This window comes from Carassius gibelio, chromosome B2 (genome assembly GCF_023724105.1).
Source record: "Carassius gibelio isolate Cgi1373 ecotype wild population from Czech Republic chromosome B2, carGib1.2-hapl.c, whole genome shotgun sequence".
Classification (NCBI taxonomy): domain Eukaryota; kingdom Metazoa; phylum Chordata; class Actinopteri; order Cypriniformes; family Cyprinidae; genus Carassius; species Carassius gibelio.
The window spans coordinates 12,995,952-13,022,048 of NC_068397.1; the positions used below are offsets into that span (position 1 = coordinate 12,995,952).

The window sequence follows — 26,097 nt, forward strand, 5'->3', positions numbered from 1 at the left end:
GGTCAAAGTTCTACGGTTTATTTTCTGGAATTCCGCTCATGGCTGTCCTCAGTCATCTAGTGTATGATGCCCAGTTTTCCTTTGTGGCTTGTAAATAGTCATAAAGGAACACTGGCCAGCATACAGTAAACGACTGAGGATCACATCATGCACTGGTGTTTTAAAAATCTGTTCAAATTTTAAAAGTCATATGGTTTATTCCAGCCTTTAGTTGCTTTTTTCTTGGACAGATATGACAGGTTTCTGAATGCTCCTTACTTGAATGTATGACATGCCATTTCATCTTTGGGTATAAACTATAATTACGTCTAGATTATTTAATCTTAAAATTTTTAAAATAAATGCATTAACCATTTTATAAAGATTAACTTAAAGTGACAACTATCAGTTTAAATGCAAAGTCTGTTTATGAAGTATTCACATAGATGTTCAATGTGGAAGAGCTTAAAGAGAGCACACTGAGCTTAATTGGAGCAGCAATAATTTTGATAAATTTCATGTAATATTTATTAAAATGACAAGATTTCACATTTAAGAGGCTCCTCTTTTGGTGAAAGTTTTCAGACAGCTTTCCAAAAGGCTGCCAGACAGTGTGAAGACATGGAGAGCCATATCTCAGTGTGTAATTATCTGAATGACTTGAAATTACAGGAGGTGTATAGTAAGAAACACATCAATTGGTTAAGACATCAAGTAATACATAATACATTGTTTTTTCTTTTTATAATCTGAGCTCAAATATGGAAGTGTGCTTAAAGGGTTAGTTCACCCAATTATCAAAATTATGTCATTGATAACTCACCCACATGTTGTTCCAAACCCGTGAGACCTCCGTTTATCTTCGGGACACAGTTTAAGATATTTTAGATTTAGTCCGATAGCTCTCAATCCCTCCATTAAAACTCTGTGTACGGTATACTGTCCGTGTCCAGAAAGGTAAGAAAAACATCATCAAAGTAGTCCATGTGACATCAGAGGATCAGTTAGAATTTTTTGAAGCATCGAAAATACATTTTGGTCCAAAAATAGCAAAAACTATGACTTTATTCATCATTGTCTTTTGTCAGACGCGTCCGATTCGATTTTGCGATCACAAAGAGCAGCAGTACTAACCATCCATTTGACAAGATTAGATGTTTGTCATTGGTGCTCAGGATCTGCAAATCATTCGCCAATCGTCCTGACATTTCTCCTTACTCTGTGTATGTGGTAAGTGAACTTTCATGTACTGTAATGCCACAGGCTACCGTAAGCATGCGGCAAACATTTTAGTGGCTCAGTAGAACACGTTATTTGATTCACACTTCGGGCGCACCCCTAACCCATTCTTTGCTCGTTCTCTGTAGCTGCTGTTTAAAACTTTAAGCATTATAATGGTAGCACTTTATTTTACAGTCCTGTTCCTCATGTACATACTATGTACTTATTATAATTATAACAATAACTATGTAATAACTAGGTACTAACCCTGAACCTACCCCTAAACCTAACCCTACCCCATGTAGTTACCTTGTATTACCAGAATTTTCTTAGATAAATACACTGTAAGTACACTATAAGTACATGTTAGTACACGTACTGTAAAATAAAGTGCAACCATTCTAATTAGTAACTTACAATGTTTATTATTATTATTATTATTATTGTTATAATACAAATTCAGTCAAATTAAAACATTAGGCTGCTTTTGGCCTTATGCTAGAGTTGGTTCAATCTCCGGCAATGAAAATAAGTAACTAATTAAATTAGCATGATAATATTGTGTATCTGCGATCTCACAGGATGACGATAGGAGGATATAACAGTTAAGCATATCGGCCAAAACTATTGGGGACTCCTTGGAAGTTTGCAAAGGCCAACTAGTGGGCCCCAGACCTCACTGATCTAGCACATCCCAGCATCACTGGTCACCAGTATGTTTTGTTTTTTGGATGCTGATATTAGTATGATAATTATTAAATTCAATTCTTAATGTCATACTTTTTAAAATCAGCATGAACTGGAAGTTTTTTCGTATTTCTGAGTGAAACAGTTACTTAAATGAGACTTGATTGGATCGTTGTTAATGCATTCTCATGTAAGTCACAGGGAGATGAAGGATTATTGTCAGGCCTTGCACATATCATCACAGAAGAGATGTCATCACACAGAGGTCGGGAAAGTTATTTTGATTAAAAATTAGAAGGATACATGAATAAAAATATAATGACTTGTACCAATAAATTATTTATTTAAAAAAAACTCCAAAATTCCAGTATTTTGCAATCTTTTATTTTTTTGGTGACTTTAAAGAAAACATAAATGACAAAAATAATGATAGTACTTATGCTTTGTCAATGTTCCCAGACAGCGATCAAGCAGCCTTTGCTATGGTAACCTCCCTCCGATCTCATGACTTCTGTTTGTGCTCTGATTAATCGAACTTTTGTGGTTGATGAAACCCTACATGAAAATGATTTTTTCCTCTATTTGTTAAAGTTATACATAGTTTAGGGGATTTTCGGACCTGAATTATGGGAGACAGACCCCACAGAGGGCATAATTAAAAAAACTGACTGCTGTTCTGACAAGGGTTGTTCACGCTCTGCCTATGCATAAACTGTATTTGAGGCAGTTCAGTGAGACAGGATATGGTCAGACACTTGCAGATGTGGCGTTTTACCTCCTGGTTTCTAGATTGCCCAATACTGGAGATTAATTGTCACTGGTTTGTGTAGCCGTTGTTTCTCAATCCGTCAAGTACATTCCACAGGTGTGTCATCACCTGAATCTTAAAGTCATTTCCATAGTCTTGACATTTATGGGGGAGACATTTTCCCAAATAATTTTTCAAGCATTGGCGCTGAGCGTTTGCTGTTGTCTAGTCTGTAAACAAGAACTTGCAGCATTTATCAGCCTGTTCAATTCCCTCCGCACCTCTGTGCAGTGCTCGCCATTCACCAGCAGGGAGCATAATCAGTCTGCGCTGTTTAGGGGTGATAGATGAGACGCATAGACGTGCGGTGTATCTGTAATGAGCCACTGTGTCTTTGTGTGTGCCTGTGCATCTGTGTCTAGAAATGCGTCACCATTCACCAAAGGGTGTGTTATATGGGCCGTTACATCTGTGTATAGAGATAAAAACTATTCGCGAAGCAGTGATTTATTTTTCCATTTAATGGTACATTAAGATGATAGGCTGAAAAAAGAGAGCTTTGAACAAAAGCGTCAACCATTCATATTGGAAGTCTGTGATAAATTCCCTGAAATATATATTTAAAAAAGTTCTCATTAAATAGGCAACAGTGTCTCACAATCCAATGTTTTTAGTGCTAATGAGGTATCTCATTGGTTTCTTGTAATATAAATAGACTGCTCTTTTGGCCTTGTGTAATCTCCAAAGACACACAGCATCTGTCTCAATATCATCCTTCCCGCCTCCCTGTTGAGTGTGAAAAGCATGAGAAATCTATCAGCACAGTGTGCAGCGCAGGTCTTCTGATCCTCCTTGACTGAGTTTGAGGGATTTGGAGGCTTGTCAGCTCACTACCTACACACCGGTCTACAGAGCTGTTATCATGTGGCTGTGTCTTTTTCTCTGTGTCTCTGTCTCATTTCTATTTTATTCCTTCATCCAACTGTAATTCTGTTCCAAAACCAAATGAGTTGCAACGCTGCGCACTGCTTCATAGGTCGTTACCTACGAAGGCATCGTAGCCATCATGAAACATCATAAGTGATTGATTTGGAGAGCTCTGCACACATTGGGCTTTGCACTGGATTTTAGTTTCCAATAGCTTGTGTTAGCTTATTTAGATAACTGCATGTGCTCTAATATCTATATATAATTTTATTTTTAATACCTTTAAGTACTGAGGAAAGTAGATATAATCAACCATTTGTTTGAGTTTGCTGTTGGCTTGTTGCAATTTATACAATTATACACTAATTAAAGGTATAGTTCACCCAAAAATTACAATTCTGTCATTAATTACTCACCCTCATTTTGTTCCAAACCCGTAAGACCTTCGTTCATCTTCAGAACACAAATTAAGATATTTTTGATGAAATCCGGGAGCTTTCTGACCCTACATAGACAGCAATGCAACCGACACGTTCAAGGCCCAGAAAGATAGTAAGAACATTGTTAAAATTGTCCATGTGACATCAGTGGTTCAACCATCATTTTAGGAGGGTACAAAAATACTTTTTGTGCGAAGAAAAAAAAAACTTTATTTAACAATTTCTTCTCTTCCCAGTAAGTCTTCAACCCGCATTCACGACATTAACATGTATAGCCACCGATCCTGTGACTTTATCCTTATTTTTATAGTTAATTTGAGGCAGTTTTGGTGTTCTTTTAATTGCAAATGTCAAGAGTGCATTATTGTAATACGAGAGGGTGCCAGCTTGAATCTCTCGGCTTGCAGCAGGCTTGCTCTCCCACATATACTGTATAACCCTCACAGAAAGAATTTGTGTATTACTTGGTTGATAATATATTTGCAGTCCATGCATTTCACTTCGCCAGATAAATTTTGTCTACTGAATTCATCAAATGCACAAAAATGTATCTTTGCACACAAAAAAAGTTTTTTAATAGCTTTCTAGAATTATGGTTGAACAACTGATGTCAAATGGACTAATGAATGACTAATGAATTAACCACGTTTTTGAATGTGTCAGTTGTGTTTGAGGGTCATAGCTCTTGGATTTCATAAAAAATATCTTAATTTGTGTTCCGAAGATGTAGGTCTTGTGGGTTTGGAACAACAAGAAGGTGAGTAATTAATGGTCGAATTTTCATTGTAGGGTGAACTACCCTTTTAAAATGTATAGAAGCTCACTGAAATATTGGATATGATAATACATTTTTATTCACACTAAACCATTTTTTTCAGTACTTTTAAGTATTATGCAAAGGATTTTTTTCACAGTGTGTTTTGGGATTGCCTTTGCTGTGAAGAATATGTGTGATGTGTTGGCCATAAGAGAGTATCTTGGCAGGCAGCATAATTAACATGTCTACCTTTTGGTCGAGGGCATGCTTATGATGTTTTTAAAATGTGGCTTTTGTAGGCTGCTCATTAGCTTTTGAGATGAAGTCAGTTTTTTGTCAGCTTCTTATAAAATAATTTAATAAATTCACTTATAAATAAAGGCAGTCGTGGTTTGTGCTTTCTGGGCCTGTTTCCAGAATACAACAACATATTTGAGTTTGTTAGCGCTTGACCTACAGAGTACAATAGAGTATAACATTTTAGGTTTTACAGTTTTAACTTAAATTTACAGTTAAATACCGTAATTTCATTAACTGATATAATGTTAATATAGCAACCTATTGATGAACTGAAATCTGTTTTGTATCTTTGTAATACACTGATAACAACCAAATGCAGGTGGTGATGAAAGTCACATGATGAACCAAAGCCAATCACAAGCAGCTTTTAAAAAAATAACATAGAGAGTGCACGGTGTCATTCACACATGCAGGCTAGTTGCAAAGTTACTTATAGTAAGTAGAAACTGGAGTATCAAAATAATGTGTAAATAAACCAGATTATTGAACTCAAACAGTGTGTCTTGATCAACTTAATTTGATTAAGCATATTTTATGCTTTTGTCAAAATAAGTTGCATGCTTTTTCGTAGGAGATGTGGCATCATATATGCCCATAAGCAAACAGAGCATATAAGCACATATCTCTCTCTATCCCTTGTATAATTAGACTTTATTTGTGAATTTTAAGATGACAGAGGGGGGTAGATTTGCGACAAGCTGTTAGCATCCTGCTGTTTGTTCTCTATGCAACTTAAGAGCGAAGTCCTACCACCATAGCCGACTTAATCTGTCTGTTTCAGTACTAATTGTTTTGGATCTGTGGATAAAAACAGAGAACTGGCAGTGGTCCACCAGCTCGCTCTCATGGGTAAACTGTGAGGCTCAATGCAGAAAATGCCACACAAGTTGTCATATCAGGCAGAAAGGGGGCAGATACTATTGCCTCTCAGCGAACCTCCTACACCTATCTACTCGGTCTGGGGATATAAATAGATCTTGGATATATAATACATTGTTATATTATGCATGCATTCCACATAAGGATGTCACTTCCAGTGCTGGCCTGTGACTTACTTGTCAAAGGCACTAAAATCTTTGTGGGGAAGCATGGGCTCTGCATATTTAAACGGTTGTTCCTCAAACTCCAATTAAGTGTCAAAATATGCCGCATCTAAGCACTTCTGTCTGGCGCGGTTTGGAGATAAGCACTGCACGTCCAAAATGGGTTTTGATTTGCGGTAAATTTGGTTTCGGCTTATTGCTTTCTAAGTTGTGGATTGTTACAAGGTTTATTTTGAGAGCAAAGACATCTGTTGTGCCACTTCAGTGGGCAAATCTGCCCATGTGCCAACTCCCGCACGGAGGAGCCGAGCAAAGGGCTGCTGAGCGGGTGCTGAAGCTGACGGGGCAGCGTCTCTGTCACATACTCAGAGGTGTCCCTTCACCTGCCGTGACCCTTCCCTTTCCACTGTCTTTCAGATGCGTCTTATCTTCACACACACAAGCCATTTCCTGTCTGGGTCTCCGAAACCCTGTCCACCTATGCAACAGCGCAATTGTTCACACTCTGTTTTCTCATGAGTCTGGAAACATGGGATTCCAGGGGAAAGCGAGCTCTTTTATGAGCAATTGTTCACTCCATTAAAGCATACTGTGCACCTACTGCTGGGTACGGGTAATTGCTCTGGGTTGTTCACTTCCTATTCATACAGCCTGTATCTATGTGTTGAACACAGACTGACCTACAAAGAAGAGGGAAATGGTGGATGTTTTAGGTGCTTAATGGATTAGATCACTCAAAAATGAAAATGATGAGTACATTCACTCACCCCCAGGTCATTAAAAATGAATGAAACCAAAGAAATGCAACATGAATGTAGAAATCTGAAGAATTCTGCTGGTTGCTCTTGGCATGCAATTGTGATTAATCAGAACCAAAATAAGTTTGTTTACATAATATAATTATGTGTGCTGTGTATATTTATTATGTATATATAAATACACACACATGCATGTATATTTAAGAAAAGTGTTGTTTATATATTAAATATATTTATAATATACATTATATGAATATAAACATAGAAATGTAAATACATTTAAATATCTTCAAAATATACTGTATGGGTATTTATATATACATAATAAATATACACAGAAAACATACATATATTATACAAACAAAACGTTTATTTTGTATACGATTAATCATTTGACAGCACTAATATATATATATATATATATATATATATATATATATACATACACACACACACACACACACACACACACACACATACATAAACAATTAAGTACACAACTGTTATAACTTTGATACAGAACATTGATAATAAGAAATGTTTAGAGCACCAAATCAGCATGTTAGAATGATTTCTGAAGGATCATGTAAGACTGAAAGTTCAGCTTTGCCATCACAGGAATAAGTAACATTTTTAAATGTATTCAAATAGAAAACAGTTATTTTAAATTGTAAAAGTATTTCAAAATATAAAATAAATGTTTACTGTGTTTTTGATCAAATAAATGTTCTCTTGGTCTGCAGAAGAGATTTTTAAGATTTCTTTCAAAAACATTAAAAAACATACAGACCCTAATCTTTTGAACAGTAGCATATATAAAAAGATAAAGCATATTTTTAAGCTTCAGAGAATTGGTGCTTATTACTCAGAGCTGTTTGGGCAGGGGAAAACTGCATATTATTATAATTCACTGTTTGTGTTCATCAAAAAAACGACATTAGGGTGATTAAATGATGACAGATTTGTCATGTTTTTAGTGAATTGTTTCTACAATATCTGTCTGCAGTCTGTACGTCCCGGTGTCAGAAGTTCTTAATTTCCCGTGTGGGTGAAGACTGGATCTTTCTCATCCTCCTGGGGCTTCTCATGGCATTGGTCAGCTGGGCCATGGACTACACTATTGCCTTCTGCCAGCAAGGTGAGAGAGAGAAAAGAAAGAAAAGAGCAATGTTCTGCTTGACAGGGATCCATGAAAGTACAGATGGTGTCATTTAATCAGTCAAGTATTGTTTTTGTTTTTTTTTCAGCGGGGCATCGTCATCATGTGTGTTCTGGGATGGGAGGTACATTAATGCCTGAATGAATTGGTGCCAACTCACTGACCTCTTTTTACAAAAGAATGAGTTTATTTACAAGGACATGGGTGTGGCAGTTCAGTCAATTAACAAAAAGGCACAGAATTGTTTTAGCACATATCAAGGGCAGTTTTTTAGCATTGCAGCATTAAGCAACATTAAGTGCTTTTCACATATAAAAACACCTCAGAAATGTACAAAAAAATGACAAATAGTACTTTATGATATGTTAAGACAGGTATGTTAAATGATATACAGTCACATGAAATGAAAACTCCCATCTTTTTATTTACGTATGGCCTGAGTCCACACTATGATCTTGGAATGTCACGCGGATTGTTGGTGGAAGTCTGCTGTGGACTCCACTTCAGAAAGGGAGCTTTTAGGGTGCAAAGTGAGCCCCTAATGAGCAGGGCAATAGAGTAGGTCATCCCATAATGTTGGTTGCCATATTGAAATCATAGGAGGGAAAACAAGGGGTGATATTTGTGTGATCTTTTGATTCAGCTATGGGCATTTGTTCAACTAAAAAAAAATCAATGCCAGTATGTGTCAGTATAAATTCAGAGGGAAGAGTATGCGCAGGTTGCACATGCACCTTGAATTTTTTTTATTAGTTTGTCCACAAGGTGGCAACACTGGCTTTTTAACGTTTAAATGAGTATAAAGGCAGTGTTATCGGTCATAACATCTGACAAGAAGTAGCACCTACACTGGACAAAGATGATTTTCAAAGGTAGTTTAGTTTGACTTCAGTTAGGGCTGTGCAAAAAATCGAATGCAATTTTCATGCACATCTCATCAGTAAAGACGCTCCTTTAATTAGAAGTATATCTCCAGCACGTGTGTTCAGATCAGGGTTGCCAGGTTTTCACAACAAATCCTTCCCAGTTGCTTCTCAAAAGTCCAAAACTAAAAGCGATTCCAGGAGGTTCCCAGAAAAAAAATTGCTTCACGGGGTTAAAATATACGTTTTTTTTTTTTTTTTTTTTTTTGTGGCATGGTTGTCTTGGTAAAATTTGCATTTTAGGGGCTAAATATCACGTTATTGGTATTGGGGTTGCTTCGAACCGCGGACATGGAAAAACAACCACAGACGGCAACACTGGTTCAGGTGGAGCAGCAGTTACTACACAGAGCCATAGTCTACCGACAACTAACACTAAATCGCTTTCAAAATCGACAAAGAATCGCCACCGATTTTAAAATCGATTTTGTGTAGATTGTGAGTGAACTACGGCTCTGTGTAGTAAATGCCAACCAGTGTTGTCAAGTCTGTGGTTGTCTTTCATGTCCGCGGGTCGAAGCGATAACGTGATATTTAGACCCTAAAATGCGAATTTTACCAAGCGAACCATGCCATAAAACTTATATTTTAACCCCGGAAACCAATTTTTTTATCGGGGAACCTCCTGGAAACGTGATTGGGTTAGTTTTGGACTAGTTTTGAGAAGCAACTGGGAAGGATTTGTTGTGAAAACCTGGCAACCATGATCTGAACGCACGTGCTGGAGATGTACTTTTAATTAAAGGAGCGTCTTTACTGATGAGATGTGCATGAAAATCGCATTCGATTTTTTGCACAGCCCTAACTTCAGTGGACAGAAATGCGCGATCTTGTTGAGTGACCACGTAAACACGATCTTAAATGAGTTATAAAGTCCTCATGTGCTGCTTTTAAAGTGAAACCTGATAAAGTCTGTCATCGATCACAGAAGAAAAAGAGAAATCACTGGACTGTTCTAGTAGCTGATGAACTTTTGTAGCTTGAATAAACATGAATCTATATGCATATACAATTTATAGTTTATGTGAATATTGTTTTAAGTTAACTTAAATGAAAAGTTGTTAGGCTATATTATTAATAACCTAAATGTAAAAAAAAAAAAAATATGGCTTTCAATTATGTTGAATGGCTATAATTAATGGCTCAAAGTGAGGTGAAAATGCATTTAAAAGAGACATCCGTATAATATTGTTATCAAAAATACTGGCCTTTGTTAATAATAGGCTACTTAGTAAAGAGATATCATTAAACAAATTTAATTTCTGGATCTGGAAAAAGAAAGAGATCTGGATGGCCCCCTTCAAATTTTCAATTCGATAATCTGGCCCTCAGATGAAACTAATTGAATAGCCCTGTTCTAAGCCAACTGTCAAATCAGGCAGGAAAATGAAGTGAAAATATTAACAACTAAATAAATGTTCACAAGTAAATTTAGCTGTACAGTCTATAGTTTGATGGTTCAAGTTAATGGGCATTTCTTTAATTAAAACAACTTCACTTTTTAATCCACACCCATATAAGTGTCAGTATAACTTCCAAGACAACTGTCGAATTGGTTAGGAAAATGAATTAAAAATGAACAACTAAATAACAAGATTACAAGTTTGACTCAGTTATGAGTATCTTCATGTAAAATACAAAATGTTTGCTCTTCTAACGAGCTGGTTATCTGAATCAGGTATGTAAGATAAGAGAAACATGCAAAATATGCAGAGCTGGGGGTGCGCGAGGACTGGAGTTGAAAACCTTTGATCTAGTGTTTGAATCTTAGACAGCTGAGTGCATGTTGAGTACATTAAGTACATTTTTTTTCTTGGTTCATTAAATGCACCATCTGGGTACAAGAAGTGTGCTTTTTCCTTTTTCAATTTTCAATATCAGCATGCTAGTCACACTATTTATACCACAAATGACATAGAATAGCGCTTAAGTACATGGATTGGAACACATCTTATTCCTCTACAGAGATGTAATTATATGGTGTGTGTGTCGTGTCTGCAGCACAGAAGTGGATGTATGGTGGTCTGCACAGTAACATGTTGCTGCAGTACCTGGCCTGGGTCACTTACCCAGTGGTTCTCATCACCTTCTCTGCCGGCTTCACACAGATAGTGGCGCCACAGGCAGTGGGTGAGATACTCACCCATACTCAAGTATAAGCCATACTCAATTTAAGCCAAATGGCCTTTACATGTTCTCAGATCTCTTTATAACTCCCTCCATCTTTTCTCCCCAAGGCTCTGGGATCCCAGAGATGAAGACCATTCTCCGAGGTGTGGTGCTGAAAGAGTACCTCACTTTCAAAACCTTTGTCGCCAAAGTGATTGGCTTAACTTGTGCCCTTGGAAGTGGCATGCCTCTGGGCAAAGAGGTGCATGAAAGGGGAAAATCTGATCCTAGATAAGCATTCTAATGCGAAAATACTTCAAGCCTTCGTACTGTGATCACATCTGTTATTTCTATCTCCTCTTGCGTCCTCAAGGGACCATTTGTTCACGTTGCCAGTCTGTGTGCTGCTCTGTTGAGCAAATTCATGGCCTTGTTTGGAGGAATCTACTTGGTGAGATGCTTTCTACTAATGCTGTCTTTTGTCAGTAACTTTCTGACATTTCATACTTTGGTAACACTTTGTAATACCTTCCACTAACAAAAATTATTATAACATAATATGCGTTACAGAACATAATTTACAATCATATAATCAGAAATGTCTTTATATAGTGGCTCCATTAAGAATTTAAAAATTTTATGAATCTCATTGCATTAGATAAAAAATATGAACATGCTTCAACATTTAGCTCTTTTGTACACACGGCATAAGTTCTAAGTCTATCTGATATTTTCAGACTCTTATTGAAAAGGAAATAATGAATTAAACAACAATCGTTGGGGAATAATCTACTATTAATATTTGACTGTATGTTAACTATTGATCAATTAAACATCTTAATGAAGTGGCCTGTTAATAATGAACTATTAATGAGAGATATTACAAAGCATTACCATTGACTTGTGTTTGTATCATCACTTTACATGTCACTGCACTTGGAACGTCATGGCCTTGTTCTTCCAGTCTCATCTGCGTGTATCATACAAACAAGCAGCTGAGAGCTCTCTAGGGTTTTTTTGTTAGTCTGTGATTAGTCAGAGTACATAAGGTAGCAGTTCTCGAGGGAATTGCAAGCACAGTGACGGGAGCCGTTTGTAAATCATGGTTAAATGAGTCAAACGGCCTTTGTGTGATACCATATCAACCCTCTGGACTTTGCCCACAAAGTAACCTAAGAAATCACAGCATGCTGGGGAGTGGATCAATAACATGTTGTTAGAGCAGAGTGAATCTGACAGAAAATCGGAGACCGCAAACATTCCGGCACATTTGAACTGTTTCACTGTAATTGAATGCACTTTAATTAGGCAAATGTCAATGGCATGTTTACACCGTCAGTCAGGCAGTGGGGTCCGGGGTAACGGGCCGTGCTGATAATTATTTGTCTGACACCTCATACCTGTGGGTGTTACTTTGATACTGGGATATAAATAAGCACCAATTAGAGCCAGGGTAAAAGAAAAAGACTCTAGTAGCAAGATAAAGAGGATTATGGAAGCCTGTTTCTGCCATTTGAATAAAAAATAGTAAGTTTTTTTCTCAGAATTTCATGATACAAACTCACAATTCTAACTTTTTTTTCCAGAAGTGTGCAATGTAAACTAACATTTGCGATTATAAAGTCAGAATTGCGGGTTATAGAGTCGAAATTCTGAGAAATAAAGTCAGAATCTTTTTTTTTTTTTTAGCTATTACCCTAACCATCTCAGAACTGGATATTATTAATCATAATTACAAGTATTTATCTCGTAATTCTGGCCTTTTTCTCACAATTCTGACTTTTTCTTAGAATTAAAAGTCTAAAAAGAAAAATAAAAATAAAAGTCAGACTACTAGCTATAAACTAGAATTGTGAGTATATCCTGCTATTCTGTCTTTATAACTCTCATAATTATAATTCTTAGGAAAAGCGCAATTGTGAGATAAAAACTCAAAATCATTTTTTTTTAATTCAGTGATTGAAATGGGCATCCATAGGGGATAATATTGCCACACTGAGAGAAAATTCACCTATGATATCAGAATAATATATAGGGGTAATTGTGGTTTATCAATAATATTTAATACACGAACGATAGATAGATAGATAGATAGATAGATAGATAGATAGATAGATAGATAGATAGATAGATAGATAGATAGATAGATAGATAGATAGATAGATAGATAGATAGATTCAATTTTAATTAATTTGTTTATTTTTTTTAGATACAGACTTGAGACAACAGCAGTGTAATACTTTAAGTATTGATAGGTTTTGAAAGAACAGAGTTCAGATACTCACATGTATGTGTGTTATTTTGATTTACTGCTGAAGGAAGAGCCCTTTGAGGGAAACAAGGTAAGATGCAGGTATTATTATATTTGGGTGTGTCCATGTGATCAGATTGATTGAAAGTGTTATAATGAATGAAAAAAAACGAATTAAATTTTTTTTAATCTCCATTTGTGATTTTTTTTTTTCCTCAAATTTACCATTTTTCCATTGTAAATTAGAGTCTTCCTGGACTTCATCCTCCCTGGCCGTAGCAGACCGTCCACAAAGATAGCACATAGTGAATGAAAAAGCAGTGTTTGTCCATCTTTTTTATTGTGTTCATAGCAATACCTTGTCCCGCATGTCGTTGCCATGTATCCGTCAATGTAATAATTACCCTGTTCCACTCTTGGCTGCCTGTAAAATGCCACGGCGACAGTGGTTTGAAACAGGATTTGCATGTATTGGGTTTTCTGACAGAACGAGCTGAGAAACACAGAGATGCTGTCAGCCGCCTGTGCAGTGGGGGTGGGCTGTTGCTTTGCAGCCCCTATTGGAGGTAAGTCCAGACATTGTGATCATACCTGGTCACTGGAGATAATGCCATATCACATTTGCGACAGTAACGTTCCCCTGTATACTTCCAGCTTTGAGCAGAGTTGTTTGTCTTATGATCTGCTGTGTTGTGGCAGGAGTGCTGTTTAGTATTGAGGTCACATCTACGTTCTTTGCTGTGAGGAACTACTGGAGAGGGTTCTTCGCTGCAACCTTCAGTGCCTTTATCTTCCGGGTGCTGGCGGTGTGGAATAAGGATGAGGGTGAGGGAGAAATCCGTTATGATAGTCAGCACAGTCAGATGATTAATTCGTCATAAATTTCTGTCATTCTCTCTTCGCCATATTGCAGAGACAATCACGGCTCTCTTTAAAACACGCTTTCGTCTGGACTTTCCCTTTGACTTACAAGAGCTTCCAGCTTTTGCTGTGCTCGGGTTTGTGTCTCACCTTTGACATCTTTCTCCTAAACACAAATTAGATTTACATCATTTAAATGATGGTAGTCAAAAGACAGATTTCCTGCAAACTGATATCCTTGTCTAAGAACGTGTGTTAAAAAAGACACGTCTTGTCTGAAAATCCAACTAGTTGTTTATTCTTAGTTCTTAGCTGTAAAATAAAAATGTGCAGTGGTCATAGTTATACAGTATCTCTTGTCATGTTTTTTGAGATTGATGTTTCAGTTCTTCTGTTGATTTTTAATTATTTATTTTTTTTAGGATTGCCAGTGGTTTTGGAGGGGCATTGTATGTCTACCTAAACAGGATCATAGTGGAGTCTATGAGAAAACAGAAAACCATCAACAAGTTTTTGCTAAAAAAGTGAGTTTTTTACAGTAATAAATAATAAATCTTGTTGTACAATGTATTTTGTTTAGGCACCAGCTCAGCATAAAATTTCCTTTCATTGTTAATGTTACAAAACATTATTACTATATAATAATGAAACTTTTATTTGTATTTTTAAATGCATAATTTGTATTATTATTATATTATATTATACTATATATTATAAAAGTAACAATATTAATGTATTTTTTTATTTTATAAAAAGCAACTATTCTTTCTCATGTTTGGCTTCCCATAGAAGACTAGTGTATCCAGCAGTGGTCACTCTTCTTGTCTCGACACTCACCTTTCCTCCAGGGTTTGGACAGTTTATGGCTGGCCAGGTCTGATGTTTGAGATTTACGGTCAAATTTTCAGATTTCCCTCTCTGTATCTTTTTTCTTTCCACACAACCAGACATTTTCAGTCTTTCAAGTGTGCTTCATGCTGACAGATTTACTTGTTCCAGATCAGTAATTATGCATTAAATAACTAACTGCGCTGCCTCCTCATTTAGCTGACTCAACATGAGTCACTAGTGGCACTGTTTGACAACCAGACCTGGTACAAGCAAGGTGTTGCTGAGGAGTTTGTGTACTCAAGTCACGAACCTCAGGCCTGGAAGCACCCACAAGTCAGTGTGTTCATCACACTCCTCCTCTTCATTGTCATGAAGGTGTGTCTCACCTTATTATGTCAAATATAAAGGAATAATTAGACCAAAAATTTTAATCTGCTGAAAATATACTCAAGCCTCAGGCCATTTAAGATGTAGATGAGTTTGTTTCTTCATCAGAACAGATTTGGAGAAATTTAGCATTACTGCATCACTGTATCTTCTGGCGTGAATGGGTGCCGTCAGAATGAGAGTCTAAACGGCTGATTAAAACAGCACAATAATCCTAAAGTAATCCACATGACTGCAGCTAAAGGTCTATAATGCAATATATTGCTTCCTCAGGTGAAAAAGTCCATCCCCTGTTGTTCTCTCAAATCAAAATCCACCAACATATCTCTTCAGGACTGTTTTTACTTTTAAACGGTGCTTGATTTGTGCATACTTATCCTTTATACCTTTTCACTGGAGAAATATTATGTATCCCTCATTTTATAATATTATGGGATAGAAAAAGTAGTGTTATTATAAACACATGATTTTAACATCGCAAGATGGTAATTGATCAACTGGAGTGGTGTGGATTACTTGTTGGTTATTTTGATGTTTTTAACAACAGTTTGGACTCTCATTCTGACGGCACCCATTCAGGACCCACTGGTGAGCCAGTGATGTAAATTTCTCTAATTCTGTTCTGTTAAAGAAACGAACTCACCTACATCTTGGATAAACTGAGGGTAAGTATATTTTAAGTCAATTTAAATTTTTTAGGTGAAATATTTCTTTAACAGCTATTTTAAACACAGGGCAATATGCGACAATATGATTAGAAACACCCTTGCATTAGCGTTAACTAGTTTTTTTTATATAATATGATAGATGATAGGTGATATAATACAAAGTACAGTGTTATAAATTTACATACATTAAAAAAAATCTAGATATAAAAAACTTTTGAGGATTTATGATGCTGATTACTAAGTGTCATCAGTCTTGTGAAAAGGGTCCATTGTGTATGTTGAATTAATGTATTATTGCTTAATTATAAAAAAAAAAATTCTTTGTCCAAGTGTGTGACCTTGTTGCTTCTAAATGTTTTCCTCAGTTCTGGATGTCAGCTGTGGCCACAACAATGCCTGTGCCTTGCGGGGCCTTCATGCCGGTTTTCCTCATTGGTATGTGATTATAGTGTGTGCGTGTCATTTTTGAAAGTCAACACTGTGGGATATGCTTTTTTTTTTTTTGGTTTCCATTTCAATTCCCTATTCTATGAGCAAAGCAGTTTGACTTTATTTTACAGTACATGTACTTACAGTACACTTACCTAAGAAATACTGGTAGTATACGGTAACCAAGAGTATAAGGGTTAAGCTTAGGGGTAGGTTCAGGGTTAGTACCTAGTTATTACCTGGTTATAGTAATTACATTAATAACCACACAGTGTGTACATGAGGAACCGGACTGTGAAATAAAGTGACAATTTTGAACATTATTTTGCTCTTGTGTTCATACCAGCCATCATACATTAGTTTGTTCTTAATGGTTGTTTTCCTTTTCCCGCAATCATGTTCTCCATTCCCATCCCTCATCACTGTCTGACTCACTAAAGCCTGTGTGTAAACACATCAAAATCACTGGAGTCAATGTTTGTGACCTCACGTAAGTATTCGTCAAGCACGTGTTAGTGTTTTTCCCTTCCCATAATTGGTGTTTTTGCCACCTCCAAAATGTAATTGAATCGACGTTGTGAATTCTGTGTGTCGTACAGGAGCTGCGTTCGGTCGACTGGTCGGCGAGAGCATGGCCGCCGTCTTCCCCGATGGGATACACATCGACAGCACTGTATATCCCATAGTTCCCGGCGGATACGCAGTTGTAGGTGAGAGGGGTGATTGTGCATGCCTTCTCGCGGATGTCCATTTGTTTTCTTTCAAAAGCCATCAGTTTGAGCCCTGTCGTAGCTATATCTTATTCACACAAGTAATTGAACCTGCAGGGTGTTGTATGCAAGAGTCATACATTTTTCATTAACCCACACAGACCAACAGCCAAATTAGATCTTGCCTGTGGAAATGGCTGCATTGTGCAGCGGAGCAGAAAGCTTGTCAGGAGCACAATAGGAAATCAGATGGCTTGCGGCGGGTGACTGCTACTGTAATTTGATGCGGGACGAAATGGTGATTCCCACAGGGGCGGCGGCTCTTTCTGGCGCAGTCACTCACACCGTGTCCACCGCCGTCATCGTGTTCGAGCTGACCGGTCAAATCTCGCACATCCTGCCCGTGATGATCGCTGTGATATTGGCCAATGCCGTGGCTCAGAGTCTGCAGCCTTCCCTCTATGATTCCATCATCCGGATCCAGAAACTTCCCTACCTGCCAGAGCTGGGCTGGGGACAGGAGTGAGGGCTGTTATGTAACTTCCCCAAATTATCACTCTCATATCATTGTCCTAGCTTTTTGAATCCAATCTCTCTCTCTCTCTCTTTTTTTTTTTTTTTACCTGTAGGAAATATAATATCCGTGTGGAAGACATAATGGTGAGAGACGTACGGTATATCACTCTCTCCTCCTCTTACCGGGATCTGCAGGAAGCTCTCATAACAGGCCAGCTTAAAACCCTGGCCTTGGTGGAGTCGAAAGGTGAGACATATAAACTATCTATTAAAAGGTATATTTTGCACACAAAAAAAATCAGTCGTTCTGCATACCATTATCTTTACCATTATGAATTTAAAACCAATTTTAGACAGACTTATTTCCAAAGTGTCTTTTTTCCCCCATTTTGCTCAATATTGAATTGTGATTTGGCTGAAATAACTCCTGCAATATCAGCTTTTGATAGCTGAACAATTTATGGCAAGAAATGAGCTGCACTCAAAATGAGTTTTCAGTGACTGATGCCAGTATCTAGAGAGCAAAGTAGTGCGCGTGCATGTGTACTTTATATAATGCATATATAAAATATGAGTTTTATAAATATCTAAAAAACTTGTTGACAAAAATTTACAACTTAATGTATATTTATTATATTATTATAATTATTAACATAATAGTTATTATTATACTTTCTAGAAAGGCTACATTAAACTGAGCAAATGTTACAGTAGTTTATAATGTTACAGAATATTTCTATAAATGTTGTTCTTTTGAACATCCTGAAAGAAAGCATACACAAAAAAATATTTAAAAAGCATCACTGTTTTGAACATTTACAGTGGGTAAAATAAGTATTGTAAATGGTAAATTTTCACCAGATGTCGGTATCAATCCAAGCAATCCATACATACAAAAAAAAGAGCTAAACAAATAAGTTCAGAAATAAAGTTCTGTGTTATAAAGTAGGATGACACAGGGAAAAGAATTGAACACATGAAGGGAGGGAGGTGCAAAAAGGCATGGAAAGCTTAGACACCACCAGAAATCTCTCAGTAATGAGAAAGCAATCCTGCCCCTTGTCAGTGGAAAATAATATTAGTTGGTTCAGTCCCAAATGATGGCCTACAAAAAAGTGTCTCATGACCAACACGTCACACAAGAAACATTTAATGAATTTGTAAACTAAAGAGCTTTCTCAAGACCTTTGCAACCTTATTGTTGCAAAACATACCAGTGGCATTGGTTACAGAAGGATTTCTATACTTCTGAATGTTCCACTGAGCACACTTAATCCGGAAGTGGAAAGATCATCATTTCACCATAAACCGACCACAACCAGGTGCCCATTGCAAGATTTCTGAGAGAAGAGTGAAAGGAATAATCAGAAGAGCTATCCAAGAGCCAAGGATCACTTGTGGAGAGCTTCAGAAAGAGCTGCATGTACAATTGTTTCAAAGAAAATAATAAGTACAACAAGTAATGCACTCCACCACTGTGTCCTGTATGCATGCTTACCACGCAAGGCTCTACTGTTGAAGAAAAAGCATGTTAAAACTCGTTTAAAGTTTGCAGCAAAACATTTAGACAAGCCTGTGAAATACTAGAAGAATATAGTCTGGTCCGAGACCAAAATGAAACTCTTTGGATGCCATAATACACCCCATGTTTGGAGGTCAAATGAAACTGCACATCACCCCAAATCATCATGTTGTAGCACTGGCAAAATTCATATAACTGGAGGAAGGATGAATGGGAAAATGTACCGAGACATTCTTGTTAAAAATCTGCTGCAATCTACAAGGACGATGAAGATACAACAAGGGTGGATATTCCAGCGAGACAATGATCCCAAACACACAGCCAAGACAACTCTCAAATGGTTTCAGAGAATTAAAGTAAAGCTATTAGAATGGCCCAGCCAGTCACCTGACTTGAACCCAACAGAAAATCTGTGGAAAAAAACTAAAAATCAGATTTCATAGAAAATGCCCATGGATCCTTCAAGATTTGAAGACTGTGTGGAAGAATGGGACAAAATCACACCTGAGCAGTCTTGAGTACAAAGGCTTTTGTACGAAGCACTAAGTACATTTCAGTAAGCGTGTTCAATACTTTTTCCCTGGGACTTTCAATTTTATTACACCAAACTTAATTTCTGAACTTATTTGGATTGTTTTCTTATGTATGTAAGGATTACTTGGGTTGTTACCAACATCAGGCGAAAATTTTATGTCAACAGCACCTTTAGAAATATATTTACTGAGAAAAATGGTGGTGTTCAATAATTATGTATAATTATACTAAATGTTTCTTGAGCACCAAATCTGTATATTGGACTGATTTCTGAATATGTGACTCTAAAGATGTTGAAATAATCCAAACGGAAGAACATCTGACCATATGTACAAAGATTCACATCATTGTAATTGTTTGATTAGTGTAGAATCTGAAACATTTTGTATATATTCTTTTAAGCTGTTACTTGTTTCAAGTTTTTTCAGAATCCTAGACATTTGTTTATTTCAAGGTTTATCTCTAGATTTTTTTTAAAATGTGTAAAAATCTGCCTAATAACAATTTTGAGTTAATATATGGCTTGAAAACTAGAAGTGTACAGATGTAGTGAATGAAGCTTCTGAATGAACTGTTTATTTGAAGTGTTTTTTGTGATGCTTTAAAATGGACAGTGTGCTAGAAAAGGAAAAATACAAATAAATAACTGTGTAACAACGAGGTTGTAAATATTTCCTGACGTTTTACTGATTTTAGTACAGTTTCTTTTCCAGACATTTTCTTGATGTTCCCAAATGAAAGCTCACAGTTGGAAATGTAATCCCACAATTCCACCTCATACCCTGTGACCGACACATTCTTTACCTTCTCCATCTCCTTTCCCACCCGCCCTCCCACCATTTCCCTTTACTATCCCCCATTCCTCCAGCTATCCCGCTGTGTCTCTCTCACTTCTGTCTTTCTCTCTCTTTCCCTCTCTTTCTGGTCTCTCTACTGTCTCCCTTGCCTGTGTCCCCACCTGGCTCCAGAGTCCATGATCCTGCTGGGCTCTATGGAGCGCTCCCAGCTGCAGACCCTACTCTCGCAGCAGCTCAGCCGAGCTCGCAGGCTGGAGTACTTGAGGGAACGTGCTCAGGACAATGGCACCCATGTGCCCACCTTCCCCCAAGACTCTCCCCCCAGGACTGGTCGTGGCGTACGTTTCCTGGTATGAACTGGTATAATAGTAATAATAGCACATGTAAAATGGATATTCTTTTAGTTAATTGCCAAAGATTACACGAAACATTGTTTTTAAATTATTAGTGTTTTTAAAGGGGTCATGAACTGCCTTAGTTTTTTATTTTGTCCTGTTCTCTGAGGTCCACTTATAATGTTATCAAGATTTTTACATAAAAAAACATAATAATTTAGAAGAAATAGGCTATTTTCTGTCCTGTTTTTGACCTTCCTCATCATAACGCTGTGTTTGAATAGGCGTAGCAGATTGTAGACTTGGAAGTAAAAACCCATTGATATGATTGGCTTGTGTATGTTTGACAGTCTATTTCCTTCATAGATGGACACTGATGTGATTTAGGTTAAAAACTCATAAATACTTAGTATATATCAAACGATCTGTTAAACAGACAAAGCAGTAGTGACCACATAATAAAAGCAGTTACTCACACTTGTGTGTTGTGACATGACTGTTGGATTCAAAATATAGTCGGGTCATCATTGTCTTTTAGTTTCAAAATTAAGTGAACAAAAGATTTCTTACTGACACAGTCTTAATTAAAAATATAGTTAATCCACTCTTTTCTATAATGTTGGGATCAGAAGGAATGTCATTTGGTTTCTGAGTAGACCTGCGCATTCAGCTCTCTCTCGTAAACACTTTGTGTGTGAATCGGTGGGCGGGGCTAAACAGACAGCGATCTCGATCTTCTTCTGTAGAGGTGGTGCTTATCCACACTATTATATCAAAGAGTGGTATATTCCACAAACTGTTGTTTTGGCTGACTGCCTTCAGTATAAGATGTTTTTAGACTAATGAAGATGTTTTGTGTTGTGAAACTTGCAGGACACAAGATAAAGAACAAGATTTGAGAATTGCAGCGAAGAGGCACATTTTCCATAATTAAGGACCTAAATTTCAGTCTTTGTAGTATTGCTTCAGAGGTCTTGAAATATAGCAAATAAACAAATGGACTCTTTTTATGGTTCCCTTACAGTGTTTATTGGTCATTACGAGCTTTTGTAAAGATGAACAACATAAACATTTCTCCTTCCGTGTTTAGCTGAAAATGACATATGGGCTTGGAACAGCAGAGAGAAAGTAATAAATAATTTTCAATTTTAGGTGAAGTGTTTCTTTAATTATGTTAAATGTTAGTCTGACATTATTTTTGGAGTCTGTGTTTTCCAGTTGTCTGTTTATTCCTCAAGAAGAATAAATTCAGATGTTTTCTGTTTCATCCCAAAGAATTCCTTCCCGGCAGGCTGTCATCTCTGAGTTCAGTAAAACAGCTGAGAGTATGTGAAGCCTGTGTTAGTAATCAAACTTACTTATAAGTGGATCTAAGAGACTGTTTTTCTCCAGATCTCCACTGAAGAGTCCTCCTACAGCCCCACACTGACTAACTCCCAGATCCCCCTCAAGTCTGCTCTGAAGACGGTGTCTGCAATCAGCAACACAGAGTCACTGAACAGTGTGTATATAACACTTACTCACTCATTTCAACTCCTACTCATGTATGTCTTGTTGCGAACTGTCTGTGACCCCCTGGTACGCACCCATCTTGTGCTAATCTAATCACTCCTCTTCTGCAGGCTCTCCAAACCTCTCCTCTGGGGAACCTGTGAAGGAGCTAGTAGAGGTACAATGGCTCTCTAGGGATTGTGGGTGATACGTGGCACTTATGTAGGTGTAGATTTTACAGGTGCCCAGAGACTTAATATGGAACAAGAGTCTCAGGAAGGACCATCTGCTAAACCAGCCTTACAATTAGACTAAACATCTTGTTTGTTTCTTTTTTAAATGTTTTAGTGCTTGTTGTCTTAGGCTTTGTTCAGACATGCCTATCTTTTGCCGTATTTGACTTGCTTCTGTTTCATTATATCCTATTTTAAAGGTCCTGTTATTCACGCTTTTTTGAAGCTTTGATTGTGTTTACAGTGTACAATATAACATGTGTTCATGTTTCGCGTGTAAAAAAACACAGTATTTTTCACACAATTCACCAATCTGTATACCTCTGTTTTCACTGTCATAAAAACAGGCTGATGACTTCCTTGTTCTATAAAGTCCCTCCTTCAGAAATACGTAACGAGTTCTGATTGGGCCAGCGATTCCTGTGTTGTGATTCGACAGCAGCTTAGAGTACGCGGCCCTCGTGCTAACGTGATTGGACTAGAAAACACGTGCTGGAGATGTACTTATAATCACAGGAGCGTTTTTACTGACGAGATGCACATGAAAATCGCATGCGTTTTTTTGCACAGCCCTAACATCTAGTTAACAAAGCTAAACAGCGTTGCCCTTTGTGTAATAAGTTACAGAAACTGTTAAACGCACCAACTTAAATAATAAAATACACTTAACAGTTGTGGTCCATAAACAACTCCTTTTCCAGACAAAGAGGGAACTGCTCTATCTTTCAGGAATAATCTTTCCCGCGAATCCGGCATTAAACTGATTGAGATTTAGGAAGTTGTCCTCAGCAAGCTGTCCTCAGCAAAATGTGCTTCACATAGTTTTACATGTGGATTATAATTTTCGGGAACCGAGTTAAACATAAATTGTAACCATTAATCTCCAAGTACAGCATCCCTGGGAAGATGATTCGACTCCAAGATGAAAATAACAGCGTTTCAATGACATGGCAAACAAAAACGCAGCTCTTCCTTCTTCTCCGTCGGAGCGCAACAAGGCCACGCCCCCCTTTTTGTGAATTCATGTGGGCGGAGGTTAGTCAAAACACTGTTTTAGTGACGTCATTCCTGCAGGAACTAGAGGGATGTAGTCCAAACGGGTCGTTTGTTGTAGGCGAATTCTGTTAAATAAAATATCTCGCTTGGCATTGAACTTTGAGCTTTAGCATTTTACAGATATTATTTATACTCTAACAAGAACATTACACACTAACTAAAGTTTAAAACATGGGATCACGAAGAAGGGGACCTTTAAACATTTATGACAAAATGTGATTCAACGCACATAAATATGATTCAAGTCTAATTAAATTTCATGGATTTTTATTCAACATTTATACTGCAGAATTATCAAATTCACTCTTTACATGCACATGTGGCATTTACTATTGAATGCTGAGAAGATCGGAATCTTTGAATTTGACTTAAATACAGATCAGGAGTCTGATTCTCAAAAATCTTTTTAAGAAATAAGTTAAGAAATGTCCTAAAATAAATTTGTCAGAATATTCCTAAATCCATTTTTTTTTATTCTAAAGTAGTTCTCAAATATCTTAAGAACGTTTTTTTTTTTTTTTTCGTAAAAATTAAATGACTAGCTTTTTTGCTAAATGATTGAATAATGGTTCTTGCCAAAGACTTAAAAAAAAAATAATGAAACATGTAAAGTTCAATGCAAATGGCGATATCTTCTTTTAAAATTCTGGCAGTTTAATGCCTTTAAAAACGGCACATTGGGACTCCAACATACTTCCCAGGGTTCATGACAACAAACCCAGATAAACCCCTCCCCCGGAAAAATGTAGCAAAGTGGGCGAGGCCATGCTGCACTGCTTTAAAGATGAGGAAGAGAAAACTGGAGCTGCACATAAAAATCTATTCATATCTAATAATTCTAATGAATTCACAAGTTTCAAAATTAGTGTTCTAAAGCAGCGTTTTTTTTTATACTGTTCTTCACATCCCCCTGCTCTGCATCTCTCTCTTGCTCTCTCTCATTCAGCTCAGCTCCAACAATGAACTGTTACAATTAGACACTTATTTTCACATAGCTATGAAATGCATTAAACATAGACGCACACATGCAGTTGCCGTACTGTATTAAAGCTTTAATCAGGATAAAACCATATTTAAAACATAAAACAAAGGCCTACCATTTAAAAGCTGTGCTTTCAAAGGTTCTGCGTGATCCTCTTCAATAATGTCCTCTGCTTCTCAATCGCACTCAAACTGACAAGCAATAATACAACTGGAGCACATGCCACTGAGGTTATGGGCGGGACGTTTAGACGCCTACTAGAGGTGGTTTAGCCAATCACAACACACTAGGCTAGCTAACTAATCAGAGCCCATAGCCAATTCCAAGGGAGGGGCTTCATAAAAGCAGGAAATGATTAGCAGGTTTCTCAGAGAAGGGACAGTGCCGTGTGGAATAAAGGTAAATAGTTTTTTTTTCTTAAACGAAGCATTAACACCTTTTAGACTACAGCCCAAAAACACAATCAAGCCTAGAATTAAACAGTGAACCAATTTTTCTTTACATTTATCTAAGACAGATAATAACATTCTTATGAATTTTTTTGAATCCAGCCCAGATGAAAAAAATAAAAAATAAAAAATTATGATTAGAATTTAAGTGCAGTGTGAACAAAGCCTTAGTCTGTGTTTCTTTCACCTCATGTTTCAGTGGACTCCCACAGGACTTTTCTTATCAATCGACATGTTGACCAGCACACAAGTGAGCGTTTTGTCAGCCTGGCATTAACATGGGATTTCAGCTGCTGTATTTGTTTGTTACACACCCCTTTCTGCCTTTCTCTTTGGAGGATCGACAGCTCTATGTCCCTTGATAATAGTCAATGTTGAAGGTGCAGCTGTTAAGAGAGCGTTGCGTTAGCGTAACATTAACGCTTTATGCTCCTCCCTTTTCTATCTGTTTTGTCTGGAAGAGCAATGCTGGCCCCATGGCTCCTAAGAGGAGCAGGAGGCCCAATCGTGTGAAGATACCCATGGCGGTAAGAACGCAGCCGCAGGGACTCGTTCCGCTCGCCCACAAACACACACCATCGGGTTGGCAGTGGCACAGCCAATAGGGCCTTTACTCAGAGGCCTTATTGCGGTCTGCCGTTGTGCTGTATTGATACTCTCCTCCAGCTTAGTACTTCCCCTCTAGGGAACAGGGAACAAAGCTGACTTATGAGATGATTCATGCCATGCTATGAAGTGTATATTCATCTCTCATGGGGTTGAGCGAGTTAGTGTGACGCAAGGCTTGGTTTTGCGGTAGTCAAGATCCAGAGCAGGCCCCAAATGTTTGTAAACCTACAGGCGGACGTCAGGGGATGCTGCAGTTGGACCAATTTATTTTGAACAAATCCTTAAAAGTTGGTTCAAGTCCAATTTTGAACTGGAGCCTTAAACTCTCCAATAAAATTAAAAACCTTTCGAAAAGCTATTCCCTGTCTTAGTTTTTTATTGCCTT

General features: G+C 37.3%; 1 protein-coding gene across 3 annotated transcripts in view; it reads left to right on the forward strand.

Annotated features, from left to right (window-relative positions):
• clcn2a (chloride channel, voltage-sensitive 2a) overlaps nt 1–26,097 on the forward strand; it is a 66,135-nt gene that overhangs the window by 34,066 nt on the left and 5,972 nt on the right. For 2 of the 3 annotated variants that reach the window (XM_052549008.1, XM_052549007.1), the window contains exons 3-21: nt 7,867–7,998; nt 10,944–11,072; nt 11,180–11,313; nt 11,425–11,502; nt 13,370–13,393; nt 13,790–13,868; nt 14,002–14,127; nt 14,216–14,300; nt 14,586–14,687; nt 14,953–15,037; nt 15,211–15,369; nt 16,415–16,484; nt 17,078–17,188; nt 17,500–17,710; nt 17,818–17,951; nt 20,729–20,907; nt 22,285–22,393; nt 22,515–22,561; nt 25,565–25,630. In XM_052549008.1, coding sequence (XP_052404968.1) covers nt 7,867–7,998; nt 10,944–11,072; nt 11,180–11,313; nt 11,425–11,502; nt 13,370–13,393; nt 13,790–13,868; nt 14,002–14,127; nt 14,216–14,300; nt 14,586–14,687; nt 14,953–15,037; nt 15,211–15,369; nt 16,415–16,484; nt 17,078–17,188; nt 17,500–17,710; nt 17,818–17,951; nt 20,729–20,907; nt 22,285–22,393; nt 22,515–22,561; nt 25,565–25,630 — 2,060 coding nt within the window. The remainder of the gene's footprint in view (nt 1–7,866; nt 7,999–10,943; nt 11,073–11,179; nt 11,314–11,424; nt 11,503–13,369; nt 13,394–13,789; nt 13,869–14,001; nt 14,128–14,215; nt 14,301–14,585; nt 14,688–14,952; nt 15,038–15,210; nt 15,370–16,414; nt 16,485–17,077; nt 17,189–17,499; nt 17,711–17,817; nt 17,952–20,728; nt 20,908–22,284; nt 22,394–22,514; nt 22,562–25,564; nt 25,631–26,097) is intronic. The other variant, XM_052549009.1, reaches the window with a different exon arrangement.